At 44.6% G+C, this 19979-nt stretch overlaps 1 protein-coding gene and 1 long non-coding RNA gene across 4 annotated transcripts in view; one reads left to right on the plus strand and one right to left on the minus strand.

Annotated features, from left to right (window-relative positions):
- Positions 1-8543, plus strand: part of NOD1 (nucleotide binding oligomerization domain containing 1) — an 89853-nt gene extending 81310 nt beyond the window's left edge. For all 3 annotated transcript variants that reach the window (XM_061414226.1, XM_061414224.1, XM_061414225.1), the window contains one exon: positions 7468-8543. In XM_061414226.1, the coding sequence (XP_061270210.1) occupies positions 7468-7540 (73 nt within the window). In that variant the 3' untranslated portion in view covers positions 7541-8543. The remainder of the gene's footprint in view (positions 1-7467) is intronic.
- Positions 1869-18453, minus strand: LOC133246181 (uncharacterized). The gene is made up of 4 exons (XR_009735936.1): positions 16880-18453; positions 10908-11154; positions 9766-9874; positions 1869-7703 (listed from the first exon to the last, which is right to left on the minus strand). It is a non-coding gene; the product is annotated as an uncharacterized LOC133246181 (long non-coding RNA).
- Positions 18454-19979: the final 1526 nt, after the last annotated feature.

Below are 19979 nucleotides of genomic sequence, written 5' to 3' on the forward strand. Positions count from 1 at the left end.
CTACCACTTTTTGTACCACTGTTGTGGTAACAACAGTGATTATTTACTTAGCACCATTGACTGTGTGCTATGCACAATGTAAGGCAATGTGCATTTATTTCTCATCTTTACAGATTGTTGGAAAGTAGGTAGTACTGTTTGCATTTCACAGATGTAGAAACTGAGGCCCAGACCCAGGTCACACCTAAGAGGAGAAGCTGAAGTTCAAGGCTGTGACTTCATAGTCAGGACTCTTCTGCAGGCCCCCTGTCCTAGATTGTACAGAGGCAGACAGACAGATGGCCTGGAGTCTGAAGCATCTTCTTTTCCTCTCTGGGCTTCCAGGCTGTATTTGAGCTGAATGCACTCTTTTCCAACTTCCTGTTTCTCTTCTGAGGACTCGCTTATGCCAGCAGAAGGAAAGCCCATGGCCTGCCTTACTGCAATGTTGTGCCCCATTGCATTTCCCGTGCCTCCCACGGGACACATGCAGCCCCCGCCCCTTCCCCCACAGGTAGGACTGGGCCTGGAGTACATTCAGGGGGGTGAGGGAATGTGTGTCCCACTAGTAACAGAAAGGGCCCTGACTGCCTCAGTACTGATGTAACCGAGTTGAGGACAGAGGGTCCCTGTGTCCTTGAACCCAGACCCCCCAAGAGCTCTGGAATTTGCTCTCTGCCCCAGGCCTGGCCTGAGATATCCCAGCAGAGTGTGAGGCTCAGACCAACATGGAAAGCCTGGCAGGGGCCAGAGCCGGGTTCCCCTGGAGGACAGAGACTTTGGTTTGGTAGGTTGTAACTAGCATTATTTAAAGAATAAAATGGAGTAGAACACCAGAATGCTGTGTGCACACTATGAGATATTTCATAATCTAATTTCAGATGTGGGTGTGTATGTATAGATGTGTACCAGCATAGATGCTGGTTCACAATGTAAAATGTTCTCATTTGGAGGCAAAGCCAAAGAAATATTTGAAAACATTATGCTTGAGAAGAGAGCCCAGACTCCAAACAGATTGATGGAGGGGCTGTAGCAAGTCATCTTCAAAGCCAAGCCTACTGCTCAGCCAGGAATCCTTTCCCAGAAGCACCGCATTTGCTGCTGACTCTGTTGTCTGAAGACAGCAGATAGAGGTGGGGAGAGGACAGGAGACCAGGCTGAAGGACAGTCTGGACCACAGCTGGCTTCCACTCTGCTCAGTGATGGTTAGGATGGTTTAAGGACATGCAGCTGCTTTAATTCTGACTAGCTTGAAATGGCCCACCAAAGACCATTGTTCCTACACAAAGAACTATTTATATAGGACTAAGTATCGGTCTTTAAGGCATGCTGTGTGGAACCTGAACGAGGCATTGGTGTCAGGAAGGATTAGAAAAGAGGACAAGGAGGAAGTCTTGGGTGCTGGCCCAGGAGTGTCTTCACTCCAGTCCCTGGCTCATCCCAGAAGTCTCACTTCATGGGCTGCCAGGGCTGGGGTCAGGCTCTGCCCAGGGTCACCAATGGCAGAGATTACCTTGGGCCATAATGACATTTATGTCTGCCTCATCCCTGTTCAAAAAGAACTTGAGATATGAAGTCCCTCCGTGAGTTATGCCTTCAAAGACAGAAATTAGCAGTATTCAATGACCCAGTGTCATAAATTACAGCACTTAACCACACTCTGTTGTAAGAGCTTTCTGTGAGGCTGTCTCCTCCAGACTGTGAGCTCCTTGAGGGCAGGGCCTGTGTCATGGTCACTGCAGAGTCCCCAGGGAAAGCATGGCGTCTTAATTTGTTGAGTAACAAGTGAGTGCCAGGTGCTGTGACGATTCTGAGAATCCAGTGGTGAGCAAGAGGGACCTGCTCTCATGGGTTTACATCTAGTGAGGAAGACACAGTAAAGGAAAAAATTATTCAAGTAATTATTTAATGACAATCATGATGAGTGCTGGAGAGGGGAAAGCTGAGACAGGAACCTAATACAAAGAGTTCAAGGAAGGTCGCCTGAAGGAAGTGGCATTTAAACTAAGCCATGAAGGACAAATAGGAGATCGTCAGCTGAGGTGGGAAGAAGTGTTCTAGGAAGGAGAACGTCATGTACAAAAGTTCTGAGGCACAAAGGAATGTGGTACCTTTGAACAACAGTGTGGAAGAAGGGCCACAGGAGGTGGAGGTGATAGGGTGGAGACTAGACCCTGAAAGATCTATGGGTCCTGTTGCATATTTTTGGTGTTTATCCTAAAAGCAGTAGAAAGTCATTGAAAGGTTTCAAGCAAAGAGGGATGTGCTCAGAGCCACACTGTCTTAAAAAAAAAAAAAACAAAAAAAACACCCTGGCTCCTGTAGGAAAGTGGACTGGTAAAGGCCAGAGGCCACATCAAGGGACAGTTAGCAGGACAGCACAGTGGGGCAGAGAAGAGGTGATAGGTACTCAGATCAGGAGGGGAACATGTGGAGAGGTTCCAGGGAGCCATGCTAGGGATATTTAGGAAACAAAACAGAACTTCGTGACAGAATATGAAGGTGGGGAAGGTGTGAAGGTTAAGCCCCAGGTTACTAAGTTGCACAACTGGACGAAGAGTGGTGCCATGCACGGAGCTGGGGACCCCTGGGGCGAGGTGCCCACTGGGAGGCATCCCATGAAAATGTCAAGCAGGTAAGAGGCTCCGGAGTAGAGAGGTCTCGCCCAGGTCACTGACATAGATGAGGCCAGGGATAGATGAGGTTCTTCTGGGGAAGAGGGCCAGGCCCCAAGCCTGGAGGAAATCCATTATTTAGAGGTTATGTGGAGGAGAATATAAAAAAGAAGATGGAGTGATCAGATGTAAATATCAAGCCAAGAAACGGATGGTAGTGTTTCAAGGAGGAGGAAGAAATGCCTGTGAAGATCAAGAAAGATAAGGCCTGAAAAATGTCATTTAAATTCAGTTTTATAGAGGCTGTTGGTGACCTCAGACCCATTCCATGGAGTGACGGGAGCTCCATGAAGGGGTTTTTTTAATTGGATTATAATTGCTTTACAAGGTTGTTAGTTTCCGCTGTACAACAGCATGAATCAGCTGTGTGTATACATATATCTCCTTCCTCTTGGGCACCCCTCTAGGTCGTCACACAGCGCTGAGGTGAGCAGCTCCCCAGAGCGGTCTGTTTTACATGGGCGTGCATACGTCAGTGCTATTCTGTCTGTCTGTCCCGCCCTCTCCTCCCCTCACTGTGTCCACAAGTCAGTTCTCTCTGTCTGCGTCTCTATTCCTGCCCTGCAGATAGGTTCACCAGTACTGTTTTTCTCGATTCCATATATATACATTAATATATTTTTCTGACTTACTTTACTCTGTATGACAGACTCTAGGTTCATCCACGTTGTTAAAAATGACCCAGTTTTGTTCCTTTTTGTGTTTGAGTAATATTTCATTACATACCACATCTTCTTTATCCATTTGTCTGTTCATGGACATTTAGGCTATTTTAAGTAGTGCTGCAGTGAATACTGGAGCACATGTACCTTTTTGAATTGTTGTTTTCTCAGAGTATATGCCTAGGTGTAGGATTACTGGGTCCTATGATAGTTTTTAGTTTTTTAAGGAACCTCCATACTGTTCTCCATAGTAGTTGTAGCAATTTACATTCCCACCAGCAATGCAAGAGGGTTCCCTTTTCTCCACATCCTCTCCAGCATTTATTATTTGTCGATTTCTTTTGATGATGGCCATTCTGACTTGTGTGAGGTAATACCTCATTGAAGTTTTGATTTGCATTTCTCTGAGTGATGTTGAGCATCTTTTCATGTGTGTGTTGGCCATCTGGAAAGGATTAATATCAAACAAGTCATCAAGGTGGCCGAGTAAGAGGATGTGGAGCTCATCTCCCTCCACACATTGAAAATATATCTAAGTGTAGACCAAGTCTCATGGAAAACTGGAAACTGGCAGGAGAACTCCTATACAACCAAGGCTACAAGAAAGATTCCCATGTAATCAGGTAGGATGGGAGAAAAGAAGAATCAGGTGACGATGGCACCCCAGGGAAGGGACTAAGAGGAAAAGGAAGCCTGGGAAGTGAGCAGGTTGAACCACAGACTGGGTGTCCCAGTCCTGGGCTCCTGAGCAGAGGAGACAAGCCCCCTTGGCTGCTTGGAGAGCCAGTATGACAGAGAGAGAGGCTGGAGCGCCTAGACTCCACTTGGGAGGAGTGTGTGGGTGCTTGCTTGCCACCAGATAGGGCAGAAAAAGGTCTGCCCGAGTGGCTGCCACCTCACTGTGCTCCCAAAGCCACGCTGAGCAAACACCCCAGGCCCACTCACTCCACACCACAGATTGGTACTAGATCTAGAGAAGCCAAGTCCTGGCAGAAAACCTGATCTAGGGACACAGACGTGGCCCCCAGGCGCCTGCCAGGTGGTTGCTAAAATAGCACTAACAAAGCAGCCCCGATGTCTGATGGCAACACAGCCGCTTCGGCCATGATGCCATGACCCCCACTGCTAGCCAAGCAGATGCTCCAGCCTCTCCATGCCACAGCCCTGCTCTAGATCTGGCATGACCACAGTGGGAAGAAACATGACCTTGGGCTACATGTGAGACACCTACACAGGTGGTGCATCAGACCTCTGTAAATTCACAAGCTCCAGTGCAGGGAGAAGGGAAAACATACACTTACAGAGAACAGAGCCAACTCTATAGCCCAAAGCTCAGGGCATTTGCTCCAGCAACTCCGGAGCAGCACCTGCCCTGTGTGATGGTCACTGAGCAGAGAGGAGATCCCACATCACATCCTGTGCAGGTTCTAGCTCTTTCAGTTCTAGCCACACTCCATCAAGGTGATGGTGGCCAGCACACTCTGAAGAAGACATGGCTGGCATCCACAGACACTGGGCGCACACAGTCTACATAGGACACTCACATAAAAACACCTCTCCATGACCACAATAGATTACTTTTTTCTTTTTCAGTGAATTTAGGTGAAATAGTTAAATAAAAGGAAAAAGCAGAGGAACTACTCCCAATTGAAAGAGCAAGAGAAACCACCTAGAAAAAGTAATGAAATAGAGGTAATTGGTCTTTTTGGTAATTTTTATTACCAAAAAGCTGGTAATAAAAATGCTAACTGAATGAAGAAAGAAAACTGATCTAAGCACAGATCATTTTAACAAAAACTATAAAAGATCTAATCAAAAATTCAATTTCTGAGATTAAAAGCAATAGCAGACTAAATGACACAAATCCAAATGATCTGAAAGATAAAATAATGGAAATCAATCAACATAGCAGACAGAAAATGAAAAAAAATGAAAGCAACATAAAAGATCTATGGAATAATATAAAATGTGCCAATATCTGCTGTGTAAGGATTCCAGGAGGAGAAAAGAGAAGGGAATAAAACATGTATTTGAAGAAATTATGGCTGAAAACTTCCCAAACCTATAGAAGGGAACAAATATCCAGGAACAGGAATAACAGAAGGTCCCATATAAGATGAACTCAAACAGAATCACACCAAGACATATCATAATTAAAATGGCAAAAGTTAAAGAATTCTAAAGGCAGCAAGAGAAAAACAGTCCTTTACAAGGAAATCCCCATCAGGCTATCAGCTGGTTTCTCTGCAGAAACCTTGCATGCCAGAAGAAGTGTTAATAGCATGATATATTCAAAGTCCTGAAAGGGAAAAATATCAACCTAGGATACTTAATCCCAGGAAGATTATCATTTAGAATATAAGAATTTCTCAGAGAAGCAGAAAGCAAAGAATTCGCCATTACAAAACCTACCCTAAGAGAAACGTTGAAGAATCTTCTCTAAATGGAAAAGAATCTATAGCAAAGGGAAAATACCAATAGGAAAAGCAAATATATATTGAGGATTGAAGATCGCTTAAACCAGTACATGGATTAAAGATGAAAAAATTACAAAAATGACTATAACTATACTAAACGATAAAGGGATAAGCAGGGAGATATAAAATATGACGTTAGGAATTAAAAATGTAGCTCTAAGGTAAAATGGATAAAAGCAAAAATAAACAAATGGGACCTGATTAAACTTAAAAGCTTTTACATAGCAAAGGAAACCCCTGAAAAAATGAAAAGACAACCTGCAGAATGGGATAAAATATTTGCAAATGATGAAACTGGCATGGGATTAATGTCCAAAATATACGTAACAGCTCATACATCAAAAGAACAGCCCAATTAAAAAATGGGTAGAAGACCTGAATAGACGTTTTTCCAAAGACAATTTACAGATTCCCAACAGGCACATGAAAAGGTGCTCAACATTACTAATTATTAGAAAATGCAAATCTAAACCCAATGAGGTATCACTTCATACCTGTCAGAATGGCCACCATCAAAGTCTACAGATACTAAATGCTGGAGAGGATATAGAGAAATGGGAACCCTTGTGCACTGTTGGTGGGAATGTAAATTGGTGCAGCCACTATGGAAAACAATAGGGAGGATTCTTAAACAGTAGAACTACCGTGCTGCTGCTGCTGCTAAGTTGCTTCAGTCGTGTCTGACTCTGTGCGACCTCATAGACGGCAGCCCACCAGGCCTCCCATCCCTGGGATTCTCCAGGCAAGAACACTGGAGTGGGTTGCCATTTCCTTCTCCAATGCATGAAAGTGAAAAGTGAAAGTGAAGTCGCTCAGTCGTGTCCGACTCTAGTGACCCCATGGACTGCAGCCTACCAGGCTCCTCCGTCCATGGGATTTTCTAGGCAAAAGTACTGCAGTGGGGTGCCATTGCCTTCTCTGAGAACTACCATATGATCCAGCAATTGCACTCCTGGGTATATGTGCAGAAAAAGATAAAACACTAATTTGAAAAGATATATGTACCCCAGTGTTCACAGCAGCACTATTTACAATAGCCAGGACATGGAAGCAACCCAAGTGCTCATCAACAGATGACTGGGTTAATATGTGATAAACACACATGTATATGTACATATATATGTACACACACATGCACAATGGAATGTTACTCAGCCATAAAAAGAATGAAATACTGCTATTTACAAAGTGGATGGACCTAGAGAATATTATGCTAAAAGAAATAAGTCACAAAAAGACTATTATATCAGGAAGATGTGGAATCTAAAAAAATAATACACATGCTTGTATATATGCAAAACAGAGAGAGACTCACAGATATAGAAAATGAACTTATGGTTACCAAAAGGGTGAGGAACAAATCAGGGGCATGAGATTAACATATATACAAATTACTATATTATAAAATAATAAGAACATACTGTGTAGCACAGGAAAATTATACCCATTATCTTGTAATAACCTATATTGAAAAATAATGTACAGAAATACTGAATCACCATGCTCTACACCTAAAATTAACACAATACTGTAAATCAACTATACTTCAGTTTTAAAAAAGAAAAAAGTGTTTGAATTTCCGGGCTGTGTGAAGCATGAGTGTGTGTTAGGAACACATGTTGGGAAGGTGTATACAGTGGTCCCTCACTTACTTGTGTTCTTTTTCTCCAACAGCTTAAATGGAAACTTGATAAAGCCAGAGGAGGCCAAGGTCTTTGAAGATGAGAAGAGGATTGTCTGTTTCTGAGGGGATGTTTTCTCGTGGAGGGTCTTGGACGCCTGTCTTGGATGGCGGCATCCAGGGTCTGCTGAGGTGGGACTTCTAGGAATCCAGTCTTCCTGATGCAGATCAAGTGGGATCTGGCAGAGATCCCTCTGACTGGCAGAGGCCCTGAGTGGCTGTTACAGTTCTGCAGGAAAAGCATGAGCCATTTTAGTGACTGTAAACATTCTATAAAGAGATGTTAATGCATAGCCATGACTATGTAAAATCTGCACCCAGAGGAATGAGACTCAGAGCTCGCACAAATGCCTGCCCCAAGGCCAGGGGGAGCGCGTCAGTCACCGCCGTGTTCACTGAAGAGATGACGACGTGGTGCACAGTTGGTACCATGTTTCCTGGGGGGCAGAGGTGCTCAACAAAGGAAAGTATTTTGCCTGAAATATTGTCTTTCTCCTCAGTGCCTCCCCAAGTGTTGATACTATTCCCACCTCACTGTAGACACTGCGGGGGTGCAGGGTGGGGTTTTGACTCCTCCAAGGCTCGCTCTGTAGGGAGCTGGTGCCAAAGGAAGGACCCACCATGGGCTTTTGTCTTGGTCCTGGAGTCTCTGCTGACAAAGATGGCAGGATGCCCTCTTCACCAGTCTGAGGGACAGGGTGATGTCTGCATAATACTGAGGCTCCACTCAGGGCTTTTGTGAGATGGGCTCTGCCCCAGGAAGAAGAATCAGTACCATCCTCCAAAAGGAATAAAGGCCTGGCGTGCCCTTGTGGCCATGGCATCCAAACTGGAGCTTCTCTCTCGCCCTGTGGAGAAAGGGAAGTCTCCTCCTGCCCCTGAGCAGTTGTGAGGGTGGCTGTGTTGGAGGCAAGGCTCAGAGTCACTGAGAACTCAGCTGGGAGAGCATGTTAGACCCCTGCCACCATGGTGGGCATGCGGTAGATGCTAAATGGGGGGAAGGAGGAGGTTTTACCAGATAACCTGTTCATTTGCCAATTCATTTGTTAGTAAAATACTGAAACACTCATTATTTCTAATTGAGTTCAGTTCAGTTGCTCAGTCGTGTCCGACTCTTTGCAACCCCATGAACTGCAGCACGCCAGGCCTCCCTGTCCATCACCAACTCCTGGAGTTTACCCAAACTCATGTCCATTGAGTCAGTGATGCCATCCAACCATCTCATCCTCTGTCATCCCCTTCTCCTCCTGCCCTCAATCCTTCCCAGCATCAAGGTCTTTTCAAATGAGTCAGCTCTTTGCACCAGGTGGCCAAAGTATTGGAGTTTCAGCTTCAACATCAGTCCTTTCAATTGTCTGAGTCAGGGGTTTTAAAAAGGAAGTTGGCCAGGCAAGCACGCTGTGACCCCTTCAGAGGCATTTACTGCATTGGGTGGGGCCCCGGGGTGACATGCTGTGAGGAGAACCAGAGGCGGAACAGTCAGAAGCATCCTCAGTGTGATCCTTCACAAGTCCCTCCACCTACCAAGACAAGGAAGAAGGCAGAGAGAGCATCTGAGGCCTCTCCATCTGACCTCCCAGTCCACACAAGCGGCTTCTCGGAGGGAATAATTGAGTCCCTGGTGGCTGGGGCCAGGGTACGCTGGCATAGCCAGATTTCATGGCCCTCACCACTGTTTCCTGATGGGCTGTCCCCTACCCTTCTCGGCTGTTCACTGCCAAGTAGAGGGCCAGGGTGGGCTTGTACCCACTGTGGCAAGAGGCACTGAGCTGACAGGTAAGTGGGGGGCCATTCAACAGTACCTTGGAGTTGTCAGAAGTCCAGCCTGGCTTTATACAGCACCCCCAGTTAAGAAGGGTATAATTCAACAAGTTAGCCCTGAAAGTTAGGGGGAAAATCCTGTACAGTCACATGGGAGCTATTCCCCTAAGGTCCTGGCCACCCCAGATTTGGGTATCTGCCTAACAGTCACTACCGCCACCCCCACCCAAGGGAGGACCTCTCTTCCAGAATATCTGAGCAGCAGATATGCCCAGATCACATAAAGGAATGAGCGCTTGGTGAGCTGAAGGCCAAGGGTGCTTAGAACAGCCTTCAGACTTGCCAAGTCAGAGAACCACACTTCCCAGCTGACAGAATTACATTTTTTTATAAACTGCTAAAACTAAACTTTCAAGATTCTAAAATGAACCCAGATACTACCAAATATTACTACTTTTAGAGACTATGAAAATTAAAACTGTTGCCTCTAAGGGAAACTGAATTTGTGTGGTATTGGGTTAAATTCTAACCTGGAAATACTTTGGTCTTCCAGATGGCAAATGATGGATTTTCTTACAAAAGTAAAATTAGACTCCTAATTTGTTGGAAAGGTTCTCCACTGTCCATAGGTGAACTTCTCTGCAGAAAAATGGAGAAATCAAGAAAAAGATAATAGGAAATTGGAGGTGGGGGAGGAATTCCACAAACTTAGGATACAACTGTTTCTACAGGACATGTTAGTTGATTTCAGGAAAGAAACCACAGCTTCCGTGTTTCAGACCTACATGTTGACTTGGAACTTATAAAATAAGCCATGTAAAATCACTGTGGGGCTTTGGGCCACATCTTAAGACTGTCAGAATTTCAATTTCAATTTCTACCTTGAAAACGGAAATCCCAGAGTACTGACTTGCAAAGTTGTTATGAGGATTAAATGAGCTGCTGCATGGAGATCAGCACAACGCTGGTGCAGGATCTATGCTCAATGAAAGTGAAACTCGCTCAGTCATGTCTGACTCTTTGTGACCCAATTCTCCAGGCCAGAATACTGGAGTGGTTAGCCCTTCCCTTCTCCAGGGCATCTTCCCAACCCAGGGATCAAACCCAGGTCTCCCGCATTGCAGACAGATTCTTTACCAGCTGAGCCACAAGGGAAACCCAGAATATTGGAGTGGGTAGCCTATCCCTTCTCCAGTGGATCTTCCTGAGCCAGGAATCGAACCAGGGTCTCCTGCACTGCAGGTGGATTCTTTACCAACTGAGCTATCAGGGAAGCCCCCAGTGGTCAATACACAGTATGATAACTTGGATTTGATCCCTAGATCAGGAAGATCCCCTAGAGAAGAAATGGTAACCCACTCCAGTATTCTTGCCTGGGAAATCCCACGGACAGAGGGTCCTAGAGGGCTATAGTCCGTGGGGTCCCAAAGTGTCAGACATGACTTAGCGACTAAACAACAACAATTATAAAACCAGTGTTTCTCATTTCTGCTCACAGTGGCATCCCCCGGTATCCCCTTGACACTCTTAGGCTTAGGAAACGTCTCAACAAGGTCAAATATAGCACTAGAAGTTCTCAAATTCAAGTCTAGAAGCATTCAACATTGAGCTTCCTGCAGTATCCTGACTCCTTCAGTGAAAAGTCACAGCCATGAGTTGTCATCATTCTTACCATTTACGTGTCACTCACTGAACAGAGGGAGGCGCATCCACGTCTTCACTGCACAGTAAGAACAGAGCGAAGTTGGCACCACCCCACAAAGCCAGGCCCGCCAGCCTTTGCCAGGTGTCCCTTTCAGCTCCCCAACTGGGAAGGCACATTTGGCTCGCTGGTGTTTTGGTCCACTTCCAGGGGTGACACATGTCTATTTCCAGTAACTAATTGCTCACTTACAGGAATAAAAATCCTTGCTCTGGACCTGAAAGGCAAAAGCATGACCATCATCTCAGGTCCATAGAGAGGAATTTTAATGAAAAGCGGAATTAGCTGGTAAGGAGGCCAAAGCTCATGTTGTCACACAGATGGGCTGGCAGCAGAGCTACAGGGCCCAGGGGCCGTCCCAGCAGGATTCTCACCGACTTCAAGCTGAATTAACTGCACCCAGACCAGCTTAAAACTCTTTCAGAAGCACTAAGCACTAAAAAGATTGTAGGCCCCCAGTGATTTGTAATGAAATGAATGAATGAGTAATAAAAAAAAGATTTTAAACCACAGTAAATTATAAAATAAGTTCAAGGATGCTAAACAAGTTTCTGATTTTCCCCACGCCTACTTAGGTGCTTTTTGGGGCAAATAACAAATATCAAAATAACTTGATTTTTTTTTTCCTTGACAGTTTCCTCTCTGTCACATTTGTATTACAAAAGCAGTATCACAATATTAAAATTTTTTAAACAATGCTTCAGTTCAGTCTCTCAGTCTTGTCCAACTCTTAGTGACCCCATGAATCGCAGCACGCCAGGCCTCCCTGTCCATCACCAACTCCCGGAGTTCGGCCAGACTCATGTGCATCGAGTCAGCGATGCCATCCAGCCATCTCATCCTCTGTCGTCCCCTTCTCCTCCTGCCCCCAATCCCTCCCAGCATCAGAGTCTTTTCCAGTGAGCCAACTCTTCGCATGAGGTGGCCAACGTACTGGAGTTTCAGCTTCAGTATCAGTCCTTCCACTGAACACGCCCTGGGATTTCTTTGGAAGGAATGATGCTAATGCTGAAACTCTAGTACATTGGCCACCTCATGAGAAGAGTTGACTCATTGGAAAAGACCCTGATACTGGGATGGATTGCAGGCAGGAGGGAAAGGGGACAACAGAGGATGAGATGGCTGGATGGCATCGCTGACTCGATGCAAATGAGTCTGGGTGAACTCCGGGAGTTGGTGATGGACAGGGAGGCCTGGCGTGCTGCGATTCATGGGGTCACAAAGAGTTGGACAAGACTGAGAGACTGAACTGAACTGAATGAATACCCAGGACTGATCTCCTTTAGGATGGACTGGTTGGATCTCCTTGCAGTCCAAGGGACTCTCAAAAGGCTTCTCCAACACCACAGTTCAAAAGCATCAATTCTTCGGTGCTCAGCTTTCTTCACAGTCCAACTCTCACATCCATACATGACCACTGGAAAAACCATAGCCTTGACTAGACAGACCTTTGTTGGCAAAGTAGTATCTCTGATTTTTAATATGCTATCTAGGTTGGTCATTACTTTCCTTCCAAGGAGTAAGCGTCTTTTAATTTCATGGCTGCAGTCACCATTTGCAGTGATTTTGGAGCCCCCCAAAATAAAGTCTGACACTGTTTCCACTGTTTCCCCATCTATTTGCCATGAAGTGATGGGACCAGATGCCATAATCTTTGTTTTCTGAATGTTGAGCTTTAAGCCAACTTTTTCACTCTCCTCTTTCACTTTCATCAAGATCTTGGCTTTTTAGTTCCTCTTCACTTTCTGCCATAAGGGTGGTGTCATCTGCATATCTGAGGTTATTGATATTTCTCCTGGCAATCTTGATTCCAGCTTGTGCTTCTTCCAGCCCAGAGTTTCTCATGATGTACTCTGCATAGAAGTTAAATAAGCAGGGTGACAATATACAGCCTTGAGGTACTCCTTTTCCTATTTGGAACCAGTCTGTTGCTCCATGTCCAGTTCTAACTGTTGCTTCCTGAGCCAAAGATGGAGAAGCTCTATACAGTCAGCAAAAACAAGACCGGAAGCAGACTGTGGCTCAGATCATGAACTCCTTATTGCCAAATTCAGACTTAAATTGAAGAAAGTAGGGTAAACCACTAGACCATTCAGGTATGACCTAAATCAAATCCCTTATGAATATACAGTGGAAGTGAGAAATAGATTTAAGGGACTAGATCTGATAGACAGAGTACCTGATGAACTATGGACAGAAGTTCATGACATTGTACAGGAGACAGGGATCAAGACCATCCCCATGGAAAAGAAATGCCAAAAAGCAAAATGGCTGTCTGAGGAGGCCTTACAAATAGCTGTGAAAAGAAGAGAAGTGAAAAGCAAAGGAGAAAAGGAAAGATATTCCCATTTGAATGCAGAGTTCCAAAGAATAGCAACAAGAGATAAGAAAGCCTTCCTCAGCGATCAATGCAAAGGAATAGAGGAAAACAACAGAATGGGAAAGACTAGAGATCTCTTCAAGAAAATTAGAGATACGAAGGGAACATTTCATGCAAAGATGGGCTCAATAAAGAAGAGAAATGGTAGGGACCTAACAGAAGCAGAAGATATTAAGAAGAGGTGACAAGAATACACAGAAGAACTGTACAAAAAAGATCTTCATGGCCAAGATAATCACGATGGTGTGATCACTCACCTAGAGCCAGACACCCTGGAATGTGAAGTCAAGTGTGCCTTAGAAAGCATCACTACAAACAAAGCTAGTGGAGGTGATGGAATTCCAGTTGAGCTATTTCAAATCCTAAAAGATGATGCTGTGAAAGTGCTGCACTCAGTATGCAAGGAAATTTGGAAAACTCAGCAGTGGCCACAGGACTGGAAAAGGTCAGTTTTCATTCCAATCCCAAAGAAAGGCAATGCCAAAGAATGCTCAAACTACCGCACACTGCACTCATCTCACACGCTAGGAAAGTAATGCTCAAAATTCTCCAAGCCAGGCTTCAGCAATACATGAACCGTGAACTTCCAGATGTTCAAGCTGGTTTTAGAAAAGGCAGAGGAACCAGAGATCAAATTGCCAACATCTGCTGGATCATCGAAAAACAGAGTTCCAGAAAAACATCTATTTCTGCTTTATTGAGTATGCCAAAGCCTTTGACTGTGTGGATCACAATAAACTGAAAAAAATGCTTATAATAATGCTAATAACAACTTAATTTTTGCATATCATTTTTCCATATTTTGCCTACATGGAGACTTTTATTATGGTAAAATACATGTAATATACAATTTATCATCTTAATCATTTTTATACATTTCAGTGGTATAGACACATTCATATGTTGTGTAATCACCAATGCCCATCTCCAGAATTACTCTTGTAAAACTGAAACTCTATGCTCATTAAACAATAATTCCCCCTGCCTCCACTCCTGGCAACCACCTACTACTTTCTTTCTCTCTGATTTTGACTACTCTAGTTCCCTCACATAAGTGAAGCCATACAGTCTTTCTGTGACTCTTTATTTCACTTAGCATGATGTCCTCAAAGTTCATCCATGTCAGAATTTCCCTTTTTAGGGTTGACTATTTTGACATCTTTTTATATAGTTATAATCACAGTCAAGGCTGTTATATTGTCACCCTGCTTATTTAACTTATATGCAGAGTACATCGTGAGAAACGCTGGGCTGGAAGAAGCACAGCTGGAATCAAGACTGCCAGGAGAAATATCAATAACCTCAGATATGCAGATGACACCACCCTTATGGCAGAAAGTGAAGAGGAACTAAAAAGCCAAGATCTTGATGAAAGTGAAAGAGGAGAGTGAAAAAGTTGGCTTAAAGCTCAACGTTCAGAAAATGAAGATTATGGCATCTGGTCCCATCACTTCATGGCAAATAGATGGGGAAACAGTGGAAACAGTGTCAGACTTTATTTTGGGGGGCTCCAAAATCACTGCAAATGGTAACTGCAGCCATGAAATTAAAAGACACTTACTCCTTGGAAGAAAAGTTATGACCAACCTAGACAGCATACTGAAAAGCAGAGACATTACTTTGCCAACAAAGGTCCGTCTAGTCAAGGCTATGGTTTTTCCTGTGGTCATGTATGGATGTGAGAGTTGGACTATGAAGAAAGCTGAGTGCCAAAGAATTGATGCTTTTGAACTGTGGTGTTGGAGAAGCCTCTTGAGAGTCCCTTGGACTGCAAGGAGATCCAATCAGTCCATTCTAAAGGAGATCAGCCCTGGGATTTCTTTGGAAGGAATGATGCTAAAGCTGAAACTCCAGTACTTTGGCCACCTCATGTGAAGAGTTGACTCACTGGAAAAGACTCTGATGCTGGGAGGGATTGGGGGCAGGAGGAGAAGGGGACTACAGAGGATGAGATGGCTGGATGGCATCACCGACTCGATGGATGTGAGTTTGAGTGAACTCCAGGAGTTGGTGATGGACAGGGAGGCCTGGCATGCTGCGATTCATGGGGTCGCAAAGAGTCGGACACGACTGAGCGACTGAACTGAACTGAACTGAATCACAGTGAACATTTATAATTTATTTAATTTTCCCAGTTATTAATCTTTATAATTATCATTTGTATTCTATTGGTATGTTAATTTGCTTAATTATGTCCCAAGTGTTAGACATTCAGGTGTCCAGACTGGCTGTAGGGATGATTATTATAGACATTTCTATGGAAGTAAAAAAGTTTCTTTAGGATTATTTCTTTGGAGTGGGATTAGCAAGTCAAAGATTCTTGCTGTAAATTTTTATTAATTTTTTCAATCTACATGAATCCATCAGGTTTAGGAGTCTAATAAATGGTTTGGAAGGGGGTGGAAGTTAGAGAACAATGTGCTATCTCCTTTGAATAGGAATGGGACTCCCTGCCTTGGACCTGTGCCTTGGCACCCAGGCCCTGCCCACACACACAGGGATGTTACCACCACAGACAGGCCCTGGTAATACCTGCAGCTGCAGGGACTCACGAGTGGCCCTTACATTGGCATCTGTTCTCAAGTGGCACTAAGACAGTCACTTATAACTGAGTAAGTGTATCTTCAAAATCAGTTTTCCTTGATTTTAAACGTGTATGTGTGTATGTGTCTCTACTTTGTCTAAACAAACAGTCTGACTGATTCCATTAGCACTGGGTCAAGTGTAACTAATTCTTCCCAAGACCCCTATGAAGCGGGGATAACTTCCTGAGTGAAGAAAATGAGAACTAGTGAATTTGCATATGTATATCAAATTACTAATGAGAATGTGTATAAAAATGGGGGGCTGGGGGCGGATTTCCCTTCAGGAAAGGGATTTTCCTTTCCTGTAGAAGGTTGGACTTGGTAATAGCTAAGATTTTGAGCTCACTTAGTTCAGCCTTCTTACCATGCCAGTGAGGACACTGGCTCAGAGAGCAAAAGTGACTTGCTCAAGGTCACACACATTATCTGTAGAGCAAGACTAGAACACAGGTCTTCTGGCTGGCTTTATTTTCCCTCTGTTTAGACAGTTTGTGACCTCCAGTTCATTCTCCAGGTGACTTTTTTTTTTTTTTTTGTCAAGCCTATTAAACCTGATCCCAATTCACTAGGGCAAGTTCAACAAAATGAACTCTGCTCCCCAAGGACTTAGGTGGGGTGTCTTTAGTGTTGCTCTGGGAAGCCTGGTCTTATTTTCATATACCAATGATGCAAAAAGCTCCAAGACTCGGACTCCTGTTTTCAAGTCTCACTGACTGACAGTCTCAAGGCGAGGAACACCCTGGAGAATGTCGGGTGACCCACATCTGACTCTTCAAAGCCCACACATCCTCTGCCAGCCACAACCATGGGACTGGACCAAAGGAGGTGGGTGTATTCCAGAGAGCTGGAGAAGGTCGTACTGGGATGATCTCCATCACAAGAGGGCAGCATGTATCCAGCGATTAGTCCATTACGTAAGTGGCCTGAAGGATTCAACTGTGTAGGGGGTGCGGATACTGATCCCGTGTTCTACTTACATAAAAATCCAAAGTACATGGTGTTAACAGCAATTTCATTGTCAGTGCATTCATCCATGACTTCAAAGACACTGTTAAATTAGGGAGAGAAACAGCAGAGTTACAGCCAGTTCTGTGGGTACTGAGGGTCTGGGTTCAAATTCCAGGGCTACCAGGACTTGTGTGACCTTGGACAATGACTTAGCTTTTCTGTACTTGAGCTTTCCATCTGTAGTAGTACTGCTCCCTTTGCAGGGCTGTTTGGTTATGAGGAGTAAATTAATAAGTATTTTTATAAAGCACTTAAAACAGTGTCTGACATGTTGTAGGGCCCTAGAAGTAGCAACATTTGTTATCTAATCACACCTTTTCCCTCTGCTGCTGCTGCTGCTAAGTCACTTCAGTCGTGTCCGACTCTGTTCAACCCCATAGACGGCAGCCCACCAGGCTCCCCCGTCCCTGGGATTCTCCAGGCAAGAACAGTGGAGTGGGTTGCCATTTCCTTCTCCAATGCATGAAAGTGAAAAGTGAAGTCGCTCAGTCGTGTCCAATTCCTAGCTACCCTATGGACTGCAGCCCACCAGGCTCCTCCATCCATGGGATTTTCCAGACAAGAGTACTGGAGTGGGGTAGCATGACCTTATGATGCATGAGCATCAGAGATAGGGCAAAAGAGGGAGCAGTGCTAAGCCATCCTTCCCCACCTTGAGAGCCCCTCTGAAACAACATTGCCATTTTCGAACTGACATCAGAGTCTAGACTTGTAAGCAGCTCAGAAACCAGAAGCCGGAGGCTGAATACCTATGGGATAAGAACTAAGCTTCCCAGGTGGCATGAGCGAGAAAGAACCCTCCTAACAATGCAGGCAGACCTAAGAGATGCCAGTTCGATCCCTGGGTTGGGAAGATCCCCTGGAGGAGGGCACAGCAACCCACTCTTCTTGTCTGGAGAACCCCACGGACAGAGGAGCCTGGTGGGCTCTGGTCCATAGGATCACAAAGAGCTGGACATGACTGAAGTGACTTAGCCCGCACGTAAGAACGAAGCATCTTGACATACCTGACACTGTCTCCATTTTTATTTTGTTAAGGAGCTGCCTGTCCAGGTCCTATTCAGAAGCAGGGATTAAGAAAGCTAAAAGTCTATTTGCATTTTAATTTGATTTCACAGACGTTAGAGTGAATTATCTGGCGTTCTACACTGAATCCATATGGCTGAAGGTCATTTCTGTCTTTGATGTCAGCATGTGGTTCTGTGTTTCTACCATTCTTTTCACCCACTTGGTTGACATTGCTACTGATCCCCTGGCCTCCAGCAGAAATGAATAATGGCAGTCTTGAGAGCTAGCAGGAGAGAATAGTGATGGAGGGAGGTCAGAGCAGAAGGAGCGTGGAAGGTAGGTAGGTTAGCTACTGGAATCCTGACTCCCATCCTGATTCATACCCTCCTATTGCTGTGTCTTGTCCAGGAGCTGGCCATATGTGCCAGGACCCATCAGCCTGGCATCTTGGGCACCGCATTTGTACGGAGCCAGCAACTCATCACCTACTGAGCAGCTCCAGGGAATGGCCCAGCTGCCCACCGCTGCTTTTAGATCTCCCAGTGGGTACTCACCAGACAATGTGTGAGATCTTTTTCCTTCTGCTGAGTCAACACATATTCCCAAAAGGAGGGCCTATTGGTGGTCAACATTATACTTCCATCTGAATCATCTAGTCCAGTTTTCTCAACTTTTTTTCATTATCACCCCTGTAAAGAGAATTGTAAGACATTTTTACCTAATCCCCTCTTCCACCATAAAACTCTTAATACCACAAATATACTGTATTTCTGTTTAGGTACCCTGACCCTGCAGGCCATTGAATAGCTAAACTCTTTTTTTCCCCCCAAGAACCAACTTTTACCCCCTTAGGGGTGATATCCCTCCTGTTGATAGACAAACCCTAGATAATTCTTGTCACCTTTGTCTATTCCAAGAACCCCTCTGTCAACGTAAAGGCTGTTGGCCTTTCTACACATTATTCAGTGTCTAATTCAAGAAATCTTAAAAGGTATAAATTTAATTTTCTCATTCATTCTTTTCACTCTTTTATCTGTCCTGAAAATAATTTTATTCTATGTGCAAAAACTATGCTTGTTACTTTGTAAAAGGGGAACAATCCATCCCAACAGGGACAATTACAGTCTGAAGCATTCTGGCACCAGCAGCTTCAGAGATGAACTTCTATGGCACGTCCACAGTGACCGCTGGCAGGCTCTGGGTAGACCTTGAGGCCGACCAAATGTGCCTTTGCTCTTACCCGCTTCTCATTCTCACTTCCTGGTTCCCCCACCGTCACATCCTCTCCAAGAAACCCAGGAATATCCAGAATTCCCCCTCTGAAACAGAGAACCCAGGCCTCTGCCCACCCCAGGCTGCAGACCTCCCACATCAACCCTCCCCACGCACTACTGCTAAACTCAGCTAAATATTAGAACATTACGTGGATTCAAGTAATTCAGAATAAAATGGAACTAATAGGATTACCTCTGTCAGATGGTTTACATTTCAGAAGAGAAGCTGGCAGTTCAAAATACTCTCCAATGAGACACATAAGCCCAGAGAAACTTCAGATCAAATTAACATTCATGTTCTCTCAGCTGTCTCCCCCCACGATCCCAGAATGAATCCAGCAACACGGTTGGCTCTTCAGGTCTGATCCCTGCAGTATCTTGGCAGAACTGAGACAGTCCGTCTGTCTGTCCATCCATCCATCTCGCAAATATTGAACACTTACTTCATGCAAAGCACTATGGAACTGCTAGGACTACAATGGTCAGTGTCATGTCTGGGACTGGATTTTGGCCTACTCACAAGTTAGAAGTCAGACACTGTTTCATGGAAGCTAGCATGAGACCTGAGACTCCTGGGTCAAAGATAGAGTACTTTATTATTGACAGAACAACAGATAGCCAATGATGAATAAAGAGGTCTCAATAAGGAGATTACATTGCTGCTGAATGTTTTTGTAAGTCAAAGTAAATGCCCATGGATTTAGTGACACAGAGATTATGGGTCACCTTAGTAACAGCCATTTTGTTAAACTGGCAACAGGGAAGCCACTGGAGTGGACTGAGAACT

This window comes from Bos javanicus, chromosome 4 (genome assembly GCF_032452875.1).
Source record: "Bos javanicus breed banteng chromosome 4, ARS-OSU_banteng_1.0, whole genome shotgun sequence".
Classification (NCBI taxonomy): Eukaryota; Metazoa; Chordata; class Mammalia; order Artiodactyla; family Bovidae; genus Bos; species Bos javanicus.